This window comes from Panthera leo, chromosome C1 (assembly GCF_018350215.1).
Source record: "Panthera leo isolate Ple1 chromosome C1, P.leo_Ple1_pat1.1, whole genome shotgun sequence".
NCBI classification, from domain to species: domain Eukaryota; kingdom Metazoa; phylum Chordata; class Mammalia; order Carnivora; family Felidae; genus Panthera; species Panthera leo.
Window position 1 is genome coordinate 6,275,189 of NC_056686.1, and position 23,786 is coordinate 6,298,974.

Genomic DNA, 23,786 nt, shown 5'->3' on the forward strand with positions numbered 1-23,786 from the left:
GGAAGGGCAGGAAATACCAAGCGGAACCCGGCCGGGCTTTCCCGGCCCTGGGGATGGCCCTCACCCGTTCCCAGAGCCCCGCGTGCCAGGAGCAAGGGCACAGGAAGTGCCATTGTCCCGGGAAATCCTCCCCATCCTGCTTCCCTCTGCCTTGGGCCTTTTCCCTCTCCTGTGGTGGCTCATCCACAAAGGGCGCACTGTGTGGCCCTTCAAGTGAGTTGTCATAAGTTAGGGCATTGAACAATCAAAGCCGTGGGCTAACCGCTCGTGGTGATGACGCCAGCGGGGATCGGGCAAGGTCAGGCCACACCACCTGGCCCAGTCAACCAAGTCACAAGGGCCATTGTGGGAAGGCGTTATTGTTTTAGTGGGTGCAGCGGAGGTAGGTCAATCAACCAGACTCGGTAAATTGTTATTGACAGTTTCTGAGTGTTTAAAAGAAGAGCGTCCCCTGCATCAGCCTGATTCCAGACCTGTGGCTCCATGGAGGCCTTCCTACCCCTGCTGGCTCTGCTCTTCCTGGGGGCCCGGGCCCAGCATGGCTCCCAGTGGACCTACTCAGGTAAGCCCGCGCCTCGGGGGCTGTGTGCTTCCTCGCTACCCTCACCCCTGCTGGGGTTGCCCTTCAAGGCTACGGAGAGCACCCTGAACCCAGACCCCCCGATTAGGACAAGAGGAATTCGCTCTCCCTTCCCGGACCCCCACATCGTCTGCAGGTGCTTTGCCTTAGAACCTTTTCCGGCCACAGCGCTGGTTGGAGAGCCCTCTGACTGCAAAGCCCTTTGCTCTCTCCGTCTCTGCATGTGGAAAATGAAGTTGTGAGGGCTCCCTGCGGCCTCACAGAGGGTGTGCGGGTTTGCGAGAGCTTTCTTCGTGGGGAGCTCGTGGTAGGAGGTTCACCCAGAACATCTCCACTGTGCACAGCCCCCAGGCTGCCGCCTCCCAGTTGCCGTGGGCCTGCTGAGACCCAAATCTGCACATCTGGACGCGAAACGTTCCTCCCACGGGGCACTGAGGAGAGCTCCTGCCCGTGCCCCCCCTTTTCTGCACTGCACCGAGGGATGGGGCTCTGGACGGCCTTCAGGGTCGCTGGCGGACCCACTCTGCACACGGTGCCCCCAGCTTCAGGCACAGGGGGAAGCATACATTCGGGGTGGATGTATGTCTGTTAGGTCAAGGGGAACAGAATTAGGGACGTCATGGGAGGCTCAGAAAGTCCAGCTTCAGAGGGCAGAGCGACCCCCTCTGACCAACCAACCGCCCCGCTCTGGGGCAGAGAAGTCCCCGGGCTCCTTGGTACTCGGGGTGGTTCAGAAGGACAAGCAAGGGGGAGAATTCCAACAGGCAGGTCTTGTCCTTCCCAGTCTCAGCCCAGCCTCTGAGACTGGGGGCCTTCTGGAAAGCCATCAGGGGCCCAGGAGCGCTTGGGGTGGCTACTTCAAATGCCTTTTGGGAATACTCAGAAAGCCACAACACTGCTAGGGACAAGGGCCCCAAAGCCTTTTGATTCATGTGGTGGGGGAGGGGGGCTGTGCCGGGGACCTCTGGCCGTGATCTTGGCATCCTGCCTCTAGGAAAGAATTGCTTAAATATTGGTTTATAGTATTAAATAAAGAGCAGAGAAATAAAAACTTGACTTTCCTGTATATTGCAAAACCAAGAGACTGGGAGCGGCCCCTGATGCAAACGGCTTCCTTAAAACAAGCCACGCCCCCGCCCCCTGCAGCCACCGGGTGAGGTGGGGAGAGAGCCTGGATTCCCAACTGCAAGTGGGCGGGTATGAGCAGGACCCACGGGGACCCCCCTCCCCTGGCAATGACTAGCTTTCTTCCTTCTCTCCCCTAGAATTATTACCCACCTCAAAAAAGATACATTTCCTTACTTTGATTTTTTTTTTTTTTTTCCACCTCATCACTTTGGTCATCTTTGAACCTGATGCTTTCTTTCCCTTCCTGCCCTGAATCCGTAGAGGTCTTTACCATCCTGGGACCCAATGACAGGGGTTGGAGCGGGTAAACAGGTGGGCGGTCCTGCAGTGGGGGGAGGGAACTGCACTATTGTTGGGGGAGGGGAAGGAAAACTGTGCCATTGGGAGCAAATGGAGAGAGGACCCCTAAAGTAACACAGCAATGCCAAGCCCAGGGAGACTTCCAGAGCATTTATTAGTGTATTCCCATTCCAGGGGGGAACTAAAGCTATATAATAAAGACTTTCATTGTTTTTCTAAGCCCTGACTCTCTTCTCGGGGCCAATGACTGAAACAGGGGAGGAGTTCAAAGCCCCCCAGATAGCAGGCTCCCCAGAGACGACTTTGACGATGCCCCTCTTCCCTCCTTCTGGAGGCCAGGCTCTGCTTTCGAGAAGGCAGACCTCTGGCCTTGATCCTGGCCTCTTGATGGGCGGACCCTGCTGTGAACTGAGCCCCTCAAAGAGCTGTGACCCCTTTGGCTCTCTCCTGTCGCAGAGGGGCCACTGGACCAAACACAGTGGTCGAAGGAGTACCCCAGCTGCGGGGGGAGGAGACAGTCACCCATCGACCTGCAGAGGAGAAACGTTCAGTACAACCCCTCCCTGAAGGCTCTGAACCTGACAGGCTACAAGTCCCAGGGGGGCCAGTTCCCCATGACCAACAACGGCCACACAGGTAAGGGGCAGGTGTCTGGCTGCGGTCCACGGGCGCTGGGCAGAGGGAGCAGGTGCCAGATGATAGGGTGGCCCACGCGGAGGTGTAGCACAGGCTGGGAGCTGGGGCCACGGTGGGGCCGGGGGGGGGGGGAGGGCGGGGGCTCTCCCCAAGCTGCACAGCAGGGCCTCTGTCTTTTGCCTCAGCTCCTGGCTGGCTCCTTCCTTCTGCATTAGCCTCTCCCCAAGCTCACTCTGGCCCAGCCAGCGAGAACTCCAGCCGATGGAGACAATGCTGCTGAGGCCACTGACCTGCCTGCGTGTTCTGTTGATCTGTGCGCTGGTCTGATTTTCCATATTTCCTGTATTGAGTCTGATGGGCCCAAAATGTCTGACAATTGGGCCAGTCAGTATTTCTCAGAGGTTTAAAAAGGAAGAAGCTTGGGGCACCAGGGTGGCTCAGTCGGTTAAGCGTCTGACTTTGGCTCAGCTCGTGATCTCACAGTTCATGGGTTCGAGCCCCATGTCGGGCCCTGTGCTGACAGCTCGGAGCCTCGAGCCTGCTTCGGATTCTGTGTCTCCCTCTCTTTCTGTCCCACCCCTGCTCACACTCTGTCTCTTTCTGTCTCTCAAAAGTGAATAAACATTAAAAAAGATTTTGTTTAATAAAAAGAAGAAGGTTTTGTATTCTATTCCCTTCCAGGAAGGGGGTGGAGGTCAGACAGGAAAAGTCTGGCCTGAGTCTTGGGGACCCCCACTTCAGAAGCCTGGACTGGACAGCTGTAAAACCCATTGCTTTCTGTTTACTGAACACCCTGTTTTGATTTTCCAAGGGGGCCCATCTCCTCTGAGCCTCCCACCCCCCACAGGGGGCATCGTTTGGGGTGGAGGCCAGAGGCCTTGGGAGGCCGAAGGACTTAAGGTTATGCAGTCTCTGGTGGCTGAGCCAGACCCAGACCCTGGAAGCCTGGCCCCTCCCCACATCCTCCTCGGACACCTCCCCTCCACCTTCCCCCCCCCCCCGTGCTGGGCCAATTTACTGCCCACCCGCTTAGGTGCATGGGTCACAGGACTTATATCTCCTGTTTGCACAATTGAGAAGATAAACCAGCTGCCCTTGATGAGACTGGTGAACACAGGAGAACACAGGTCTGTGAAAGGCCTCGGGTACACGTGGCCTGGATCACTGAACTCCACAAATAATTCACGGAAGCCTCATTTTATCATTAATGACAAGCTCCTGCTTCCAGAGTTAGCTCTGAAGCTTCCAGCAGGTTGGCCACCAGGAGCTTCGGCTGCTCTCTTTGCCCTCGATGAAGAGGGGACACAGGTGGCAGCTGAAGGCAGGGGAGAAGCTTGGTTGACCCACCAGGATAGCCAGCCAGGGGTATCGCGGGATCGAGCGCCCCCGCTGGTACCTGGGCTGTTCCTGCTACATGCCTGGTGTGCAGGGCTCTGTGCTGGGGATCCGGGAGAGGGGAGGTGTTAGAAGACCCCAGCTTCCCAGGGCCTTGTGGTGACTGGTGGCTTCCTCCTCCCGGTTTGGAGAGGGCCCTGGGCCTTCCTCCGATGGACTGCGCCGGGCTTTCTGGAAGCTGGAGGCCTGTAGGGTCCCCAAGCTACCCGACATCATATCAAAGGTATGGGAGCGCACTCACAGCTCACATCACTTAGATTTTTTTTAACGTATTTTGAAAGATTTTCAGAACTCTTTACAATTGCTTATACATTTTCAGCAAGCGCCAAGCTTCAAGAATTCTACGGAAGGAAAAAAAACCCTAATCGACAAATTTTCAAATTTAATAACATTTGATGAATAAGTTTAACAGTAAAGGTGGTATGATATACTTAAACAGTTATTAATTTGGGGCGCCTCAGTCGGTTAAAGCGTCCGGCTGTGGCTCAGGTCGTGATCTCACGGTTTGTGGGTTCGAGCCCCGTATCGGGCTCTGTGCTGACAGCACAGAGGCTAGAGCCTAAAGCCTGCTTCAAATTCTGTGTCTCCCTCTCTCTCTGCTCCCCCCACCCCCTGCTCATGCTCTGTCTCTTTCTGTCTCTCAAAAATAAATAAACATTATAAGAAAATTTATTAATTTTGATTTTGTAGGGTTCTTTTTATATCTTGGACCTAAGATATAAAATATAATATCTTAATATAAATATATATATTGTATGTATGATATATGTATTACGTATAACATGTTATATATAATATAAATAATATTTATATAATTTATAAAATATAAATTATTTATATTATAATATAAATATAAATGTCCTGATCTGAGGTTTATCTTCTATATTTATATAGAATTATATTTGTAAGTAAATTATTATATCTAGATTATATTTATACTACAAATAATACAAATAATAATTGCTATAAATAATAATAAAAATATAATGATAATAATGATAAATAATTATAATAATGACGATGATATAATAATGATAAATAATAATGACATAAATAAAAATATATTTATATATACATATTTTTTATAGACTTCATTTATTTTAGGGCAGTTTTAAGTTCATAGCAAAATTAAGTGGAAAGTACAGGGATTTCTCATGTATCCCCTGCCCCTACATAATTGTCTCCCCCATTACCAATATCACTCACCAGAATGGTGCATTTTTTTCCCCAAGGATAAACTGACCTTGACACATCACAATCGCCAGCAGTCCATAACCTACCTTAGGGGTCACTCTTGGTGTTATACATTCTATGGGGTTGAACAAATGTAGGATGACATGTATTCCTTATGATAGTATGATGTAGTGTTTTCATGGCCCTAATTACCCTCTGTGCTCTGCCTGCTCCTCTCTCCCCCCGCTGCCGTCCTTGACAACCCCTGATCCTTTTGCTGTCTCCACAGTTTTGATTTTTCTAGAATGTCATGTGGTTGGAATCCTACAGTGTGTAGCCTTTTCAGATTGGCTTCTTTCACTTAGCAATGCGGTTCCTCCGTGTCTTTTCATGACTGCATCGATAGCTCATTGTTTTTTTTTTACCATTGAGTAATGTCCCATTGTCTGGATGGACATCTTGGCGTCTTTCAAGTTTCAGCAATTATTATGAGTAAAGCTGCTATAAACATCTATGTGCAGATGCATGGACGTAAGTTTTAACTCCATTGGGGAAATACCAAGGAGCATGAGTACTGGACTGTATGGTAAGAATGGGTTTAGCTTTGCAAGAAACTGCCAAGCAGTCTTCCCAAGTGGCTGCACCATGTTGCATTGAGTGAGTGAGCAATGACTTCCTGTTTCTCCACATCCTACCAGCATTTGGTGGTGTCGGTGTTCTGGCTTATGGCGGTTCTAACAGGCGTACAGAGGTACCCCATTGTTGTTCATTTGTGTTCCCTTGATGACGTACAAGGTGGAGTTTCTCTTCACGGGGCTTAGTTGCCATCTGTATATGTTTGGTGACGTGTCTATTAAGGTCTCTGGCCCATTTTTTATCAGGTTTTTTGTTTTTAATTTAATTTAATTATTTTATTTTATTTTATTTTATTTTATTTTATTTTATTTTATTTTATTTTATTTTATTGTTTTAGAGAGAGAATCTTAAGCAGGTTCCATACCCAGGAACACGGGGCTCGATCTCATTCACAGAACAGAAGTTGTGGATTTTAATGGAGTCCAGCTTATCGATTATTTATCTCATGGATCCTGTCTTTGGTGTCGCCTCGAAAAAGGCATCACCACCCCCATGGTCATCTAGGTTTTCTCCTGTGTTATCGTCTAGGAATTTTATAGTTTTGCATTTTACATGTAGATCTGTGGCCCATTTTGAGTTAACTTTGGTGATGGGTGGAAGGCCTGTGTGTAAATTCATTTCTTTGCCCGTGGATGTCCAGTATTTCCGGCACCATTTAACGAAGAGACTCCACTCTATTGTCTTTGTTCCTTTGCTAGAGATCAGTTGAGTATATTTATGTGGGTCTATTGCGGGCCTCTCTATTCTATTCCATTGATCTATTTGTCTATTCTTTTGCTAATACTACCTTGTATTGATTATTGGTCCTCCAGCATTGGTCTTCTTCGACATTGAGTTGGCTATTCTGGGTCTCCTGCCTTTCCATGCAAACTTTAGAATCAGTTTGTTGAGAGCCACAAAATAACTTGCTGGAAATTTGACTGCATCGAATCCATAGATCACATTGAGAAGAGCTGACACCTTGACAGTGTCAAATGTTTCTACGCAGGAACATAGACTATCTCTCCCTTTATTTATTCTTTGATTTCTTTCATCAGAATTTTTGTAGATTTCATATAGAGATCTTGCACACACTTTGCTAGATTTATATGTAATTTAATGTTGGGGAGTGCTAACATAATTGGTATTGTGCTTTTAATTTCAAATTCTACTCTGTATTTACATTTTTTAAAAGTTCATTTATTTATTCAAGTACTCTCTACACCCAACACGGGACTCGAGCTCATGACCCTGAGATCAAGAGTCGCACACTCTTCCAACTGAGCCAGCCAGGCGCCCCTATATTTACATTCTTATGTACCTCATCTTCTATTATTAGAGTCAACAGTCATAAAATTATATGTCAGTAAAAAGAAATTGAAAACACGCTTGGCTATGGAAACAACCTTAAATTGCTACAAAAGTTTCTAAAGCTCATTCTCACTTTCTTTAGTCGTGAACTAGCTACAGTTGGAGGACCAGTACTCACTGATTAATATATGTATCTACTTATCTTTATCTCTATTTTTTAGCCCCCCAAATATATATTCCTAGGCTCAAGAAAAGCTTACAGGCCTGAGGCACTGGGCCTCTAGTCTTCAGTGGGAAAAGCAACACTGTCCTCTTCATAGGTACTACCAGTCACTCTGTTTGGTAGGCTCCTTCAGGGGAGGATGATCTCTCATTCTTCCTTCTAGCTCAGTACGTGGCACAGAGCCTGACGTAGATCAGATGCTCCTGAGGGGAAAAGACTTCCGTGCGAAAGGACAAATCCCCAAGTCGGCGCCCACGAGTGACGCACGGTTCTCAGTAGGTTCTGACTTCCTAAGGCTGCGGGGAGCAGGGCTGGTTTCGTCGTTGGAAAACAAAAACAAAAACCCCTTTCATTTTGAAATAGTTTGAGACTAGAAACATTGCAGAAATAGTACAGAGTTCCCATATCCCCTTCTCCCACTTCTCCTAATATTTAAAAAAATGTTTGTTTATTTAGTGAGAGAGAGGGAACGCATGGGAGCAGGGGAGGGGCAGAGAGGGAGAGAGAGAATCCCAAGCAGGCTCCACGCCGTCAGCTCGGAGCCCAAGTTGGGGCTCGAACCCACAAACCATGAGATCATGCCCTGAGCCTAGGTCAAGAGTCAGCTACTTAACTGGCTGGGCCACACAGGTGTCCCCCCACTTCCCTTGATATTAACATCCTAGAAACTTACTACCTTGAAACGACATGATTAACTACTTAGATGGACCCATGTGAATTTCATCCCACATGGGGCTAACTGGCCAGTTGGAAAGCTCTGGCTTGGTCGTCTGCTTTCCAATCTCTCGGCAGATGACTTTGTACGTCTTCTTTTGTCTTATTTATTTATTTTGAAAATATTTTTTAAGAGTTTCTTTATTTTGAGAGAGAGAGAGAGAGCTTGAGCACGAGTGGGGGAGGGGCAGAGAGAGAGGGAGAGAGAGGGAGAATCGTAAGCAGGCTCCACTCCATCAGCATGGAGCTCGAACTCACGAACCATGAGATCATGACCTGAGCCGAAGTCAGACACTTAACCGTCTGAGCCACCCAGGCGCCCCTGTACATCTTCTTTTAAAGGCTCTTCTGTTTTTTTTCTTTTCACGCGAGGATTGATTTGGAGGCAGGCCACATTTTAAGCACTAAATACAAAGTACCTGCTCTGCCCAAGGGCATGTCAAAATCTTTGGGGCCAGATTCCAGCTTTACAGCATGTGAACTTAATCACAGCTCCCTGCTGCTTTCGGCAATTTGGAAGGAAAGAAGGGGACATTTGACAGACATCAAACACCTAATCTTTCCTCTTTTTAAAAAAAAATTTTTTTTTGAGAAAGAGAGAGACAGAGCAGGAGTGGGGAAGGGGCAGAGAGAGAGGGAGACAGAATCCGAAGCAGGCTCCAGGCTTCCAGCTGTCAGCACAGAGCCCGACGTGGGGCTCGAACTCACAAACCCTGAGACCATGACCTGAGCCAAAGTCGGAGGCCCAACCCACTGAGCCACCCAGGTGCCCCAGATTTTCTTTTCTTTTTAAAGTGTATTTATTTTGAGAGAGACAGAGAGAACATGAGTGGGAGAGGGGCAGAGCGAGAGGGAAAGAGAATCCCAAGCAGGCTCCGTGCCATCAGTCAGTGCAGAGACCCATGTGGGACTTGAACTCATGAACTGTGAGACCATGACCTGAGCCGAAACCAAGAATCAGATGCTCAACCGACTGGGCCACCCAGGCGCCCCCAGGATGAGGATTTTAAACATCTCAGCCCAGCCTCACAATAGCATTCTGGGTAGTAAAAGGCATGAAACTAGTCTCAAGAGGCTCCCCCTTCCTATACCTACACTGTGGGGAAATTCCAAGATGGTCTAGAAGTGGAGAGTGGAATTCTGGTTTCTGTGCCCACTGGCCACGTTTATTCAGGGCCTCCCCCCTTCCCCGGGTTGACAAGCTGGCCCTGCCCCTGACCCCTGGCTCTGGGTAAGAAGGTGTGTGCCTTCCCGATCTCCCATCCTGCCCTGTGTGCCAGCTGCCTCCTCCCCGTGGGTGACCCCGCTCACAGCGTTCTAAGCCAGCAGAGTACTGGCTTGCCCCGTGAGTAGGCAGGTGGCCAGGGGAGCTCCCTGACCGGCGCATCCCCCTCTCCACCACTTGCGGCCTTCACTTTCTCCCCCAGTGCAGATCAGCCTGCCCCCCACCATGCGCATGACGGCCGCCGATGGCACCGAGTACGTAGCCAAGCAGATGCACTTTCACTGGGGTGGCGAGTCCTCAGAGATCAGCGGCTCTGAGCACACCATCGATGGGATCAGATATGTGGCCGAGGTACTGTGAGGACCCGGGCCGGGCCCTCTTTCCCTCAAACCCCACCGTCGCTTTCCTTAGCCAAAAAGACTGTGTCCTGGTGACAGTCAAGTCACTATAAGGTTGACTTTATTTTTCATTCATTTGTAACTATTCACTGATGCTGCTCTGTGTCGGCGGTTCAGGCAGGGTCCCCGGCTCACGGAACCTACAGCAGGGTAGAGGTTTACAGCCCACAGGATGGGGCCAGCCTTCTTTGGTTTTAGCCCAGTTTTTTTCTTCCCTTTTTTTTTTTTTTAATGTTTTTTTTGTGGGATGTGATCTTTAAATTTTATTGATTGATTGATTGATTGCATAAGCTGGGGAGAGGGGCAGAGGAAGAGAGAGAGAGAGGAAGGGAGGGAGAATCCCAGGTAGGCTCCATACTCATCATGGAGCTGGACACAAGGCTCAGTCCCATGACCTTGGGATCATGATCTGAGCTGAAATCAAGAATCGGACTCTCAACCCACTGAGCACCCAGGTGCCCACGTTTCAGCCGAATTTCTAGAGTTTCAGGGCTCTCTCTCTTGTGTAGATTTGTCCTGAGGATGATGACAGGTTTACAGTGTCCTCCAGGGCAAGGTGATTCATGCCCTCTCTCAAGAGAACCCACACGAGCCCTTTGGACGTTACCAGCTTGTCTGCTTGGAGGGAGGTGGGGTCAGGGAAATGCCCTTGAGTTGCCCTTGAATTGATCTCCCCAGATCCCACTCATGCTCTTTCCATTCTTGGAGACCTTTCTGGTCTTGGTAGATCTCATACCCCGATGAGGGAAAGTCAGAGTTGTTCATGTGGGACAGGTTGAGGCCTCGGGTGGAGTATCTTTCTTTTCGCTCCTCCCTGAAAACCTGAGGCATTTGAAGTCTACACAAACTGCCCTTGACTTAGCCTTTTTTTCTCACAGGTTCATATCGTTCACTACAATTCTAAATACAAGAGCTACGATATAGCCCAGAGCGCACCGGATGGCTTAGCTGTGCTGGCAGCCCTCATCAAGGTAGGCTGAAACTACACATGTGAAGTCATTGATTGGTGTCCAAAGTATTAAATGTAGACAAAGGGTCTTCCTTCCAGCCCCTCCTCATCTATTTCTAAGCTCATCACTCTTGGAAGCACTGACTCAATGAACATCTACCCTTTTCCAGCCCTTGCTTACAGTCAGTGTTCCTTTTGTGTCACCAATCTTGGGGACCTTGGATAAGTCAGACAAATGACTTAAAAGACCTAGGATCACAGCACAGTTGACTAGACATAAACTGGTCTGATGGCAAGAGGAAACCAGCAACCTGCCAGATAAAGGCAATACCTCTGCTTTTCTCAGAATGTCTGGAGGTCAGGACTTGTGGCTAGGTGGCAAGAAGTGGTCAGTGAATTCAATTTCCACCCAAACAAGTATTAAGTTGGATGAAATTGTCAAAAACAACCATATCCCTGCTCTGGAAGTGGACCAAAGGAAAACAACAAATTGAGGCATTTTTTCTGTGAAAAATGGCTAGAATTTTGAGTAAGAACACTGGGGCCATTCCTATCCCCACCCTCCAGCTTGGTCAGAAAGGTAGGTTTGGTTTTTTTATATAATTTTTTAAATGTTTACTTAGTTTTGAGAGAGAGACAGAGTGTGAGTTGGGGAGGAGCAGAGAGAGAGGGAGACACAGAATCTGAAGCAGGCTCCAGGCTCTGAGCTGTCAGCACAGAGCCCGATGCGGGGCTCGAACCACGAACCATGAGATCATGACCTGAGCTGAAGTCGGATGCTTACCGACTGAGCCAACCAGGTGCCCCGGTCAGAAAGGTAGTTTTATTGGGGCAGGCTGGACAGGAGAACCAGCAGCTTCACTGCCTGGGGGTGAGGGACTCACTTGACTTGGAGTAGAGTTGAAAACCCATGCCCCAGGGCATTATCAGTAAAAGCAGCAAGATTGATAGAAAAGACAGAAAACAGAGGGAAATTTGCAGCTCTGGCAGTCTGAGGGTGTAGTCCTAGTTGGGGTGAGTGGTAAGTGACAGACTAATCAGAAATTTAATGGGAGATCCTAGAAATGAGAGAGCCACAGAAGGCTGTGTAAGCTTCCCAAGATGGCCTGAGAGAAAGTAAAGACTGAGGCTGACCTGATGACTGGCTGAACTTTGAATGTGCTTCTCAAATCGCACACAGATCCATCAGCAGAGGGTGCAAATCTTCTGGGCCCGAGGGGTTTGAGCACAACCTCTGCTACAATCGTGGACTGACCACAAAGCTATGCCGATGCTAGGTGGTCCCTAGAGACCCCAAGAAATCCAGGCTAAATATAAAATTTAAGAACTGAGCAGAAGTGACGCCTGGCTGGCTGAGTTCATACAGCATGCGGGTCTTGACCTCAGGTTCATGAGTTCAAGCCCTGAACTGGGTTCTATGCTGGGCATGAAGCCTACTTTAAAAAAAAAAAGGGGGTGTCTGGGTGGCTCAGTTGGTAAAGGGTCTGACTCTTGGTTTCGGCTCAGGTCATGTTCTCACGGTTTCGTGAGTTCCAGCCCTGTATTGGGCTCTGTGGACAGTGCAGAGGAGGGATTCTCTCTTTCTCTCTGCCCCTCCCCTACTCATGCTGTCTCTGTCTCTCTCAAAATAAATAAACAAGCTTAAACATTTTTTTAAAAAAAGGAAACAAGTCATTGGAAGGCCATGGAATGACTGTCAACCAGGAATTGTATACCCAGCTAAACATCCTTCAATAGTGAAGTGATACAGAGACATTCCCAGGTAAAGAAAAACTGAGATAATTCTGAAGGAGTATTACAGAAAATCCTTCTGGCTGAAAGAAAATGACATCAGACAGTAACTCAAATCCACAAAAAGAAATGAAGAATGCTGGAAATGGTAAATATGTAGGCAAATATAAAAGACTATATACATGTATTTTTGTCTTGTCTTTAAAAAATTTCTTTTAGGAGCACTTTGGTGGCTTAGTCAGTTAAACATCTGACTCTTGATTTCAGCTCAGGTCGTGATCTCACGGTTCGTGGGTTCAAGCCCTGCATCAGGCTCTGTGCTGACAGTACGGAGCCTGCTTGGAATTCTCTCCCTCTCTCCCCCCCTCTCTCTCTACCCTCCCCCTGCAACTCATGCTGTCTCTGTCTCTCTCAAAATAAATAAACTTAAAAAAAATTAAAAATTAAAAAAAATGATTGTTTAAAGCAATCATTATACTACTTATTGTTGGGTTTATGATATATATGGATGTAATGTCAATGACAAAAATGGGAGAAATGGTGGGAAAGAAATAGAGCTATCTTGGAGCAAAGTTGCTATATTTTACTGGAATTTAGTATTAACCTGACACAGGCTGTGATAAGTTAGGCTGTATATTGTACAGTAGTTTCCCCATCCTTGACTTCGCTTTCTGAGGTTTTAGTTACTCATGGTCAAGTGCAGCCCAGAAGTGGATGTTACTCCTTCTGATGTATCATCAGAGGGTCAACAGTAGCCTCCTGCTATGTCACCCTGCCTATGTCATTCACCTCTTTCACCTCGTCACGTAGGATTTTATCATCTCACATCATCACAAGAAGAGTGAGTGCAGGTACTAAGATATTTTGAGAGAAAAAGACTACATTACAGGGGAAGAAGAATCGATCAACACCACTGACTGAAGAGAACCATTGAAAATTCACCTTTTTCACCAGAAGCAATTTTTCTGACTTCTTTTTATAGATTTTTAAAGTTGATTTATTTATTATTTTGAGGCATGGGCAGAGAGAGAGGGAGAGAGAAAGAATCCCGAGCAGGCTCTGAGCTCTCAGGGCAGAGCCCGACTCAGGGCTCGATCTCACAAACTGTGAGATCATGACCTGAGCCGAGATCAAGGGTCGGATGCTTAACTGACTGAGCCACCCAGGTGCCCCAGCAACTTTTCTGACTTCTAAAAAGTCAACACCCATACAAAAAAAATAGCGACCTGGCAGTGGGCAGAATTGGAGCAGCTTTCCCGTGGACAGATGACTGTCCTCGGCTCAGTCACAAGTCTTGAGGATGAAGAAGGCAGCACATGAGACCAAATCCTGTTCACCACAGTGAACCCTCCTGAGGTTGACCCTGCCCAAACAGAGTCACTGGGTGTATCGTTACCCCATTCCCCGAGGGCCTCACCCATCACCACCGAGAAACTCTTTCTCTGGAAGTTGCCAAAATGCTTCAGCCTGTGTCCCTGGAAGAGACTAGCGAGCCCAGGCAGTTGGTGGCAAAGAGCAGCCAGATTATCTGTCCCAACACAAGTGGGGACATGGATGAGCTGCCTCCTCCTTGCCCTTGAGGCTTGTCCAACCCTCAGGGCCATCGAATGGCTGGGTGGGTGGAGACCGTACCAGATGGAGGTCCCTTCTCCGTTAGATCCACCGCTCTGTGCTTCTCCCACAGGTCGAGGATTACGGTGAAAACACGTACTACAGCACCTTCATTTCTCAGTTGAACAACATCAGGTATCCAGGTGAGGAAAGTCAACAGCGGCCGTGAGGGCACAAGGTGGGGACAGGGTGATACCGGCAGAGAGGGTGGCGCGCGGGTCTTGCCAGGGGAGCGGCCCCTCCCTGGGCAAGGTCCCTCGTCCCAGCAATTCCCACCATTGGCTCAGGCTGTGAACACCTCCGAGAAGCCTCTGTTCATATGGTCTGCCTGTTGATTCCCGCCCTCGGAGGCTCTGGATGGCCAGGGTGCCGCTCGCCAGGGATGTCTTCTCAGTGGCTCTCACCTCTGGCCCCGGCTGGTAGTGACGATCCTGGGCACTAGAGACAGGTCTTTCTTCGCTTCAGGCTGAGAGACACCTCAAGAGTGAAGTCCCTCCTTGTCAGGCCTGGACACACAGACACGCAGCACTGGTCTCCCTTTCCTCCGCCTCCAGAAGGCAGAATCCTTGTCCGAAGGGCCACCTACCCCTAAAACCTATGACCCGAGCTGCGACCACGTCAGCTCTGGTGCCTTGGTTCTGTGCTTCTGACTTTGACCACGTCTCCCAGACTCCAGCTCCCTGACTTCAGTCCTGACCTCCTGACCCCCAATCCACAGGTCTCCCGTTTGCCCTCCTGTCACCCCTCGTACCTTTGATCCCTCTTTGCCCAGCTGAGATCCCACCACGGCCAGGATGCTGACAGGCCCCGCATCCTGGCCCCTCCACCCCTCCACGGGCTCACCTGGCAAAGCTCCAGACAAGTCCCGCCTACTCAGAGCCTGTAGCCAAGTGGCTGGATGCAGCTGGACAGACACACAGACATCCGACTGCTGCCATTTTTATTCGTGGCTGCAAAGATGAACATGTACTAACGTGACAGACACTCACCTTCTTCTTCTTCTTTTTTTTTAGGGTTTATTATTTTTGAGAGAGAGGGGTGGGGAGGGGCAGAGAGAGAGGGAAAGAGAGAATCCCAAGCAGGTTCTGCACTGTCAGTGCAGAGCCCGATGTGGGGCTCGAGCTCACAAACCATGAGATCGTGACCTGAGCTGAAACCAAGAGTCGGATGCTTAACTGACTGAGCCACCCAGGCGCCCGTATGTTTAATTTTTAAAGTATTGTTTTCCATAGCAGCTGCACCATGGTTCTGGAATTCTTGACTAACTTGAATATATTACGGTTATGAAACCAAATCTACGTGCTAGAGCCCTTTAGAAGGTTGTATCTCGAAGTCTTTCCAATAAGACTAAAATTTAGAATTCTTTCGCTTATTCACGGGGTTGTGCACTGCTAGACTCTGAGGTCTTGGTTTAATGAGCCTATTTATGTATATATAAAAACTAAACTCTTTGCCATTAAAAAAATGCAAAATGGAAAGTGAAGACAATGTTAAGCTCAGGGGCTCAGTGTCATTGACACGAACAGAAGAGGGATTCTCTAGATGCTGTGAGGGGTATGGATGCTGGGGAGTCTTCAGACACCCTGCTGAAGCCCCTCTCCCCACTGAAGCCACACCCCAACCGTGGCTGAGCTTGGTTCTCAGATTGTGTGGCAGGATGAGCTCAGCACCGGCGCCCAACGCGGGGCTCGAACCCACGAACCGTGAGATCATGACCTGAGACAAAGTCGGACGCTCGGCCGACTGAGCCACCCAGGCGCCCCTCTATCCACCCATTTCTTTTTTTTTTTTTTTTTTTTTTTTTGGGACAGAGAGTGACAGAGCATGAACGGGGGAGGGGCAGAGAGAGAGGGAGACACAGAATCGGAAACAGGCTCCAGGCTCCGAGCCATCAGCCCAGAGCCTGACGCGGGGCTCGAACTCACGGACCGCGAGATCGTGACCTGGCTGAAGTCGGACGCTTAACCGACTGCGCCACCCAGGCGCCCCTATCCACCCATTTCTAAGCGAGCCCAAACCAAGAAATCTTGAGAGTTCTTACTCAGAAACCCCTAGCAGTCGTGATTAATTTCTTTCCTTTATCATAAAGCGTATCCTCTGCTCAGCAGTGGTGATGGCAGTTCACACTCATCGGGACTTGCCTACGTGAGAGTTCGATGGCCCCCTTGACCCTCACCGCAATCTGACTGAACATTCCCTTTCCACAGATGAGGGAGCAGCTTTTGAGGAGTCAACGCCCACTGGTGCCACTCATCCGGGAGGAGGCATCTGAGTGGGTCTCTCCCCAGAGTCTTTGCTCTTCCCTTCCAGGAAGCGAAACTGGGGGAATGTCTCCAACGATCAGTTTCTGTGTTCCGCTGAATCGGGGGATTCAGACACGGACAGGTCCGAGCCGGAGCCGTCGACCCCAGGGGCACCAGGGCCCCCTAACATTCCGTTGTCTTTTGTCCCCTCCATTAGGACAGAGCACAGTTCTGAGTGACCTTGACATTCGGGACATGCTCCCGAGAACGTGCATCACTATTACAGCTACAAAGGGTCACTCACCACTCCTCCCTGTACTGAGAACGTCTACTGGTTTGTGCTGGCAAGTCCCATCATGTTCTCCAGGGCACAGGTAACGCATGGCATCACCCCAAAAAAGTCTCCCCTTTTGACTGCCTGGCTGACGGGCGCGCTCCCCTAAATCTCACCTAACACCAACACCTGGGCTCCTACGGTGCTCTCCATGCACAGGGCTACTGTCCTCACCTGTCCCGCCGTGGGCGATCTCACTAGAGCTGTGGCGGAGATGGACAAGTTGAGGGGCCAGAGAGACCAAGGAGCCCCGGTTGAGGTGGCAAAAGGACGGGGACCGGACCCCAGGCAGAGGAGAAGAGCCGCACGGAGAAGGCAAATATTTACTGAGCGTTGCTCCTGCCGGGTACTGTTCTAGGCCCTTGATAGACAAACCCCCGTTTCCATGGGGCTAACGGTCCAACTTCATAAATGGCTTTGTGCAAGGACAGTTTCACCGTTAACTCGTCTCCATGCTCACACACATGCAGCCGTCTGGGGAGAAGAGCCGTATCCACCACCTTCTGTTCCCCAGCATAGCGTGGGTGTGTCGTAAATATTTGTTGGGTTAATTAAAGCTTTGCAGAGGCAGAGCTGGCGTTTCCTTCTGGGGTGATGTCCCTCCTCGGGAACAGATATTTCTTTTTCTTAGACTTTTCATTTCCCCAATCCAGGAAAAGGTGGGATACCCTCTTCAAGGATACCCACCCACAAAAATCTGTTTACTGCTTTCCCTCCTTTCGACTGGTGACCAAATAGTCCTCGAAAACAATGAAAAGAGATTGTTGGAAGAATGGATGGATGGACGGATGGATGGATGGAAGGATGAATGCTCTCCCTGCCACGTGGCAGGATTTGAGGTCTTCTCACACCCACTTTATGAGGGTTATATAAATAAATCCAAGCTCTGGTTCCATTGCTAATTATACTCCTTTAAACTACCCGGTAGCTCTTCCCCTCCATAATCCACTTCATGTGGCCTACAGGGTTGGAAGCTAGAGAATTCCATATTGGATCACCAGAACAAGACCCTCCACAATATCTACCGCATGACCCAGCCCCTGAACAACAGAGTGGTGGAAACCAACTTCATGAATCTCCCCAATGAGCGTAAGATCAACTTTTGTTTATCGTCTGCAATTTTTTCAGTCCAGTTGTCTTCCTTCTCTGGGTGGACCCATCTCGTCTGGCAATAGTAGCGGACGGAGCGTCATCTAAAAGGCAGGAGGCTCCGATGGGCCAGTCTATGAAGGGCATGGCCAGACACAGTAGGAGGACTAAGACGCTTAGCAACATCCAGACACTCCCATAAGAGCGTAGGCTCAAGGTAACCTTATTAAACACAACTCAAATTATTTCCCTCATACCTTTATCTTGGCCTGTTCCCAAGCCCATCCCCAACTCCCACACATTCCCCCAAGGTGGGGTTAACTCGGGCACGGATTGTTTACTACATTTTCTCGGGGATCACACCCCAGACACCAGGGTGCCGGAAGAAGGCATGATCAGTCCAGCCAACCTGGGACGCTCTAACCCACCGGGTCAGGCTTCTTGGCTCACCTCGTTACTGTGGTTGCAAGAATGCAAATATTCCGCAGTTTTCCCGTCGCTATTTTGTCTGTTTCTCTGTAAAATGGTGCTGAACTATTCCCATTCCCTGAATTCATGGCCTTTGTAATCTATGTCTCCTAATGAATACTGAAACCTTTATATCCTTCTAATAGAATTGGTCTCCAATCAACATTGCCTACTCAGTATTACCCCAACTTTATTTTTAAGTTTATTTATTTATTTAGAAGAAGAGAGAGAGAGAGAGAGAGAGACAGAGCATGAGCAGGGAAAGGGCAGAGAGGGGGAGAGAGAGAATCCCAAGCAGGCTCCACACCTTCAGCGCAGAGCCGGACTCAGGGCCCGAACCCACAAACCATGAGATCATGACCTGAGCCGAAATCCAGAGTCGGACGCTTAACTGACTGGGCCACCCAAGCGCCCCACTATTACCCCAGCCTTATATGTATCTTCCGAAACTTGTAAATCTCCTTACACGTTCTCCCCTCCCACCAACAAAGGCCCCTTTTTGATTTTGTCTCCATCTTTCCTTACTGGTTCATTGATTGTTTTCTCTTGCACTGGTTTGCCCCTCCAACAATACTGACAGAGGAAGAACGACACCAGTTATAATGATATTTTCCCCCTTATTATACTATATATGATATTAACGGCACCAATTCCTTTTTCCAAAGGGTGGCATCCTCCTTAGTAGGGCCGAATACCAGCAGCCTAGCCAAGGGGGGCATAGACCCACTCATCTAACTCCTTGTTCTAATTTTGCCGTGTTCCCATTTTCCCTAATAAAAGGGTACGTGACTCTTGCAACGGGCACATGCAGATTGTATCGTTGCCCACATGCTACGTCTCACATGTTCTTTCCACGAGCGGGGAGTGTCCTTCCAATGTACCCTCAGGAGGGAGCTCAGACGTTTTACATCCTCGCCTCTCTGACCGAGATGCTGCCGTTTGCCTATGTGTCTGCTGTGCCCACCCTTCTGAGACTGGCTATTTAGGATTATTACTTCAGCTCCCAGTAGATAGTAAGAAGGCTTCTTCCCCTGCCCCCGACCAAGAGACTTGAACAACAGCCCCCCTTTGCTGTTCAGAGAAGAGAACCGCTGTCACGCCCAGCAGTGGTCTCCAGTCAGCCCAGTTGTGTCACCCACCTGACACCTCGTAGTTGTATCTGATCTCACCCCGATGGGTTACTATGATCAACCCACCAATGAATAATGGCCCGACAAAGAAGGTCAGTTACAAAAACAAGATAATGGCCAATAGAGATGTCTCGAAATTCATTTACTAGAAAACACCTCTGTCCCCTTAGGGTAAGGGCTCCTGGGCATCACATGAGAAACCAAGGTCCGTGAGTTAGAATCCCCTTCGACATATCACCCCTCAGATTCTGGCAGCTCACAAGCCTAAACTCAGACACAGTGAAGATGCCAGAAGCCAATGGGGTGGGAACATGGAGGGCATTCTAAGGAACCAGACACCCTTCCCTAAGTGCACGTGTGGGGAATGGCATCTGGCTGTCCCACGTGCTGTTTTCACGAGGACCGCCAAAGGTTTGACCTTTTTTGTGTTAACTCTTCTTTTTATGGGATATATTCTAGGTTCTGAGTTCCAGCTTTACCTAACCAAGCTTGACAATAAGCTCGAAAACTTGAAGAGTCTTCTTGAAAAGAAGAAAGCGAAGGAACACCACCAAGAGTAGGGAGCTCGAAGTGTGCGGCGTGCAGGACGAGGCGAACTTCCGCTGAGCCCACGACCCTGCCTGGCTCCGAGAAATTCCGTGTCCGGATCGCACCCTGCCCGAGGCACCTGTCGGGTTTCTGAGTAAGATGGGGGAAACCATCGTCCCCGAGCGGAGGTGACGTGAGTCAGACGACACCGAGGGGAACTGACTGGAATAGAAATGCGAAGGGATCGGGGCGCTAACCACCTTCCCACCAAAGCCTGCAGGTTTGTCTGCGTAAATTACGAAGCAGCCCAAACTTCCGTGTGGGACTTGGGTGTAATAAAATAACTTTGAGAATTTGTCATTTGAAAAGTTCTCTTTTCTATCCCTTTGTACCACGTCGAGTACCCCTCCCGTGCCCTCCCCGCAGGGACACGGGCGAAGGGACAGAGATCAAGGTAGGAGGGGTTCCGGGACCAGGATTAGGAAAAAGGAAAGAGAGTCTTACCTTGGGGACTGCTAGTGGGGAGGTCTGGAGCACTGACTGTGATGTGTGAGCAAAAGAAAGAGCGGGCAGGGAGGGGGCGGCAGGGGGGCTCAGTCGGTTAAGCATCCGGCTCTTGACATTAGCTCAGGTCACGATCTCACGATTCGTGAGCTCGAGCCTTGCCTTGGGCTCTGTGATGACAGTGCGGAGCCTGCTTGGGATTCTCTCTGTCTCTCTCTCTCTCTGCCCCTCTCCTGATGGTGCTCTCTTTCTCTCTCAAAATCAGCAGCAGCAACAACAAAAGAGTGGGGGAGGAGAGGGGAGGGGAGGAGAGAACCCCTCCCCGCAGATCTGGTCCTTTCAAGTCCGGTGGTGGCCGGGTCTTGCCACACTAGACGCGGTTTCCAGTTCCAGTTACTATCGTGTGGGATAATCGCCTGTCCTGTGAGCCGTGGTTTGAGTGAATCCATGCATGTTCTTCAGTGAGACCCCTTTCTCCCGGCTCACTCTTCAACGCCAACCCCCACCCAGCCCCCTGCGTTCTTCTCCACTCCTTCCTCCGCTCTCCTTACTACCTTTGCCCTTGCACGCTGTCATTCAGCACGGCCTCAGCACTTCCTGACTTCATTTACCGCTCAGGACCGCCCTCAGTGAAGCCGCAATTCCCCCAGTTTACTGAAACAGAAGCCGAGATGCAGGACGGCCAGGGGACTCGCCCAAGAGCAACCAGATAGAAGACAGTAGAGCCGGGATCTAAACCCAGGTCTCCTGCATCCAAGTTGCTTTAGCTACAGAAGGCTTCCCTTTCACTTCTACAAGCTTGTGAAGCACCTGCCATGTGCCAGGCGCGGGGCTGAGAGCTGGGACACAGAGACGGGGCGGGAGGGGTGTTTCCACACCGGGAGCTCGAGTCCAGTGAGCAGGACATTTAACTGACCGGTCACGCTCTCCTGGGACAACGGGTTACGACCTCCTCCCCAGAGGGGCTGGTACACACCGGGTTGAAGGGCCTCACCTAGAGGGCCCAGCGGGAGAGCTCACGCTAATGGGACAGTTCGGTGTGGACGGAGGAGCAGGTTCAAGGGGAGCTGCAGGGTAGCGGTGTCGCCGGGAGGTCGGGTGCGCTGGGGCCTCTGTGCCACTACAGCGTTCTGGATTTTCTCCTGTGAGCGATGGGTCGCTGCGGCAGCCTGTCCAGCCAGGAAACGGCGCGACGGATGTGATCGGATTCGTCCTGTCCCCCAGAAATGAGGGTCTGCGATGAACTGGAGACGAGACAGTGAGCCATACAGCCCAGGGGTTTAGCTTCCTGTTGGAAGAGAGGCTTACGTTTCCTGTAAATGAACACGTAAACAAACAGGATTACACATGTCTGTCTGTGCTTGAAAACACGGGGAAAAGGAACCAAAAGTGGATGACAATGGTTACCGAAAAGGGGAGGCAGAAGAGGAGTGGGGGACAGGGCTGGAAGTCGGGCTTTTCCGAGTGCATCCTGTTCGGTAGTGTTGGCTTTGGAACCTTGGGTTTCACATTAATTACAAAACAAAATTAAATGTTAAAGATGTGTTTAAATCCCTAAAACTTTGTTAAGACGTAAAAAGATAGTAACATGATCGAATAATTGCACATTGAGTTGGTGGCATACACAGAGAGGAATTTTTCCAAGTTATTTTTATTTTTTATTTTATTTTCAAGATTTTATTATTTAAAAAAAGGTTTAACGTTTGTTTTTGAGAGAGAGAGAGAGCACGAGCCGGGGAGGGGCAGAGAGAGAGGGAGACACAGAATCTGAGGCAGGCTCCAGGCTTTGAGCTGTCAGCACAGACCCCGACATGGGGCTCAAACTCACAAACCGTGAGATCAGGACGTGAGCCGAAGTCGGACGCTCAACTGACTGAGCCACCTAGGCGCCCTATCAACTGACCTTTTTACAACTTTTCTGGAAACTGTAAATATTATTGTTTAATTGTGCTCTTGCTTACTGTGAATTGATGATTCCAACTGTTTGCTATTACAAACAACACAGAATAGGAACCTGGCTGAATTTAGTTTAAAAACTAACACAAACCGAAACACCCGAGAAAAAAACTGAAAAGGCTTCAGACGATACTAATTTCAGGTTAAGGTTATTTCCCTCAGATGGTCGTTGTGAACGCAACTGAATTGCTAGGGTTAATTTTGCTCTCCCTAAGTTTTCTCCTGGGAGCCGCAGAGGCTCCAAGGGCACATTCTAACCCAGTGACAGAGAATCTGCTCCTCAAAAACAGCCACAAAGCCAGCTGCACGTTGTCAGTGAGAGAGAGAGAGAGAGAGAGAGAGAGCCGTGGGCGGCCGCCCCCTCCAGGGCAAGACCAGGCCTGCCTGGGAGCAGAAGCATGAAGTCCTGGAAATTCACGGGGCTCACGAGCCGTGGTAATAAAATATCCCTTAGGAACAGCCTGTTCGCTGTTCCACGGTGTTCTCAGTGGGTGTGCCTCTCACCAGAGCCGGAATTTTCCAAAGGGCCTTCTGTGTTGGTGCCATTTTGTGGAAATCTAAGGAGAGCCAAGGTTTTGCTGAAGATGGTTGGGAGGGCTGAGTAGGCGGGTTGTGTTGGCAAAGGAGGTGCTGCCCCCTAGTGGCCCCTGTGGGGATGGCCGGGTCTGTGCCCCAGGGAACCTCGGAGATCTACCCTTCCCATTTCTCACATTGGTAAACTGAGGCACACAGGACCCATAAAGGTCTTGTGGTAAGTTACAGGCGTATCGGCAACAAAGAGCACAGCGCATGTCCCGGAGCTGCTGTTCTTTCTCTCACGGGAAGGTGGGGATTGCATGGGCCGTGGTCCCTCCTGCCTCCACGGCCTGCTTTTTGAATCTCTTGCTTGCTTGCTTTTGAGAAAGAGAGAGAGACCACGAGCAGGGGAAAGGCAGGGAGAGGGAGAGAAGGAGAACCCAAGCAGACTCCGCACTGTCAACTTGGAGCTCGATGCGGGGCTCGAACCCACAAACCGCGAGATCGTGACCTGAGCCAGAGTCGGACGCTTAACCGACTGAGGCTCCCAGACACCCCTTCAAGATTTTATTTTTAAGTCATCTCTGCACCCAACGTGTGGCTTGAATCCACAGCCCTGAGATCGTGGATCGCACAATCTACCGACTGAGCCAGCCCGGAACCCCTGAGGCACATCTTTCTTAGAAGCCGACATAGACGGGCAAACAGAGCCTTGGCCTGGGAAAGAAACAATACCGGATGGGACCCTTAGCCCTTGTCAAGAACAGAAGTCCCCACGTTCATGGAGGGGGCTCTGAGGCAGTGTCCCGTTGCCCGCCCGCAAGAACGAGGGTGCTGTATGCTCAGTTCCCCCTGCGTCCTGCCCCCGTGGTATCCCCTCCCATAATACAGTCTCGGTGCCCATACGATGCACATCGAAGAACAAGGAACAGAGCCACGGGGACAAGTGACCTGTTCCAGGTGCCTTGGATACGAAACAGCAAAGCAAGATCTAGAACCTAGGTCTCCTGTTTCTCAGGCCAGTGATCC

General features: G+C 49.8%; 1 protein-coding gene across 1 annotated transcript; it reads left to right on the forward strand.

Moving 5' to 3' along the window:
- The first annotated feature begins 440 nt into the window (after positions 1-440).
- CA6 (carbonic anhydrase 6) lies at positions 441-20,083 on the forward strand. The gene is given in 9 exon segments (XM_042951813.1): positions 441-562; positions 2,465-2,644; positions 9,503-9,651; positions 10,577-10,669; positions 14,063-14,132; positions 16,450-16,494; positions 16,497-16,606; positions 17,532-17,655; positions 19,713-20,083. Coding segments are annotated over 9 exon segments (951 nt in total). The 5' UTR covers positions 441-483; the 3' UTR covers positions 19,814-20,083.
- The last annotated feature ends 3,703 nt before the right edge of the window (positions 20,084-23,786 follow it).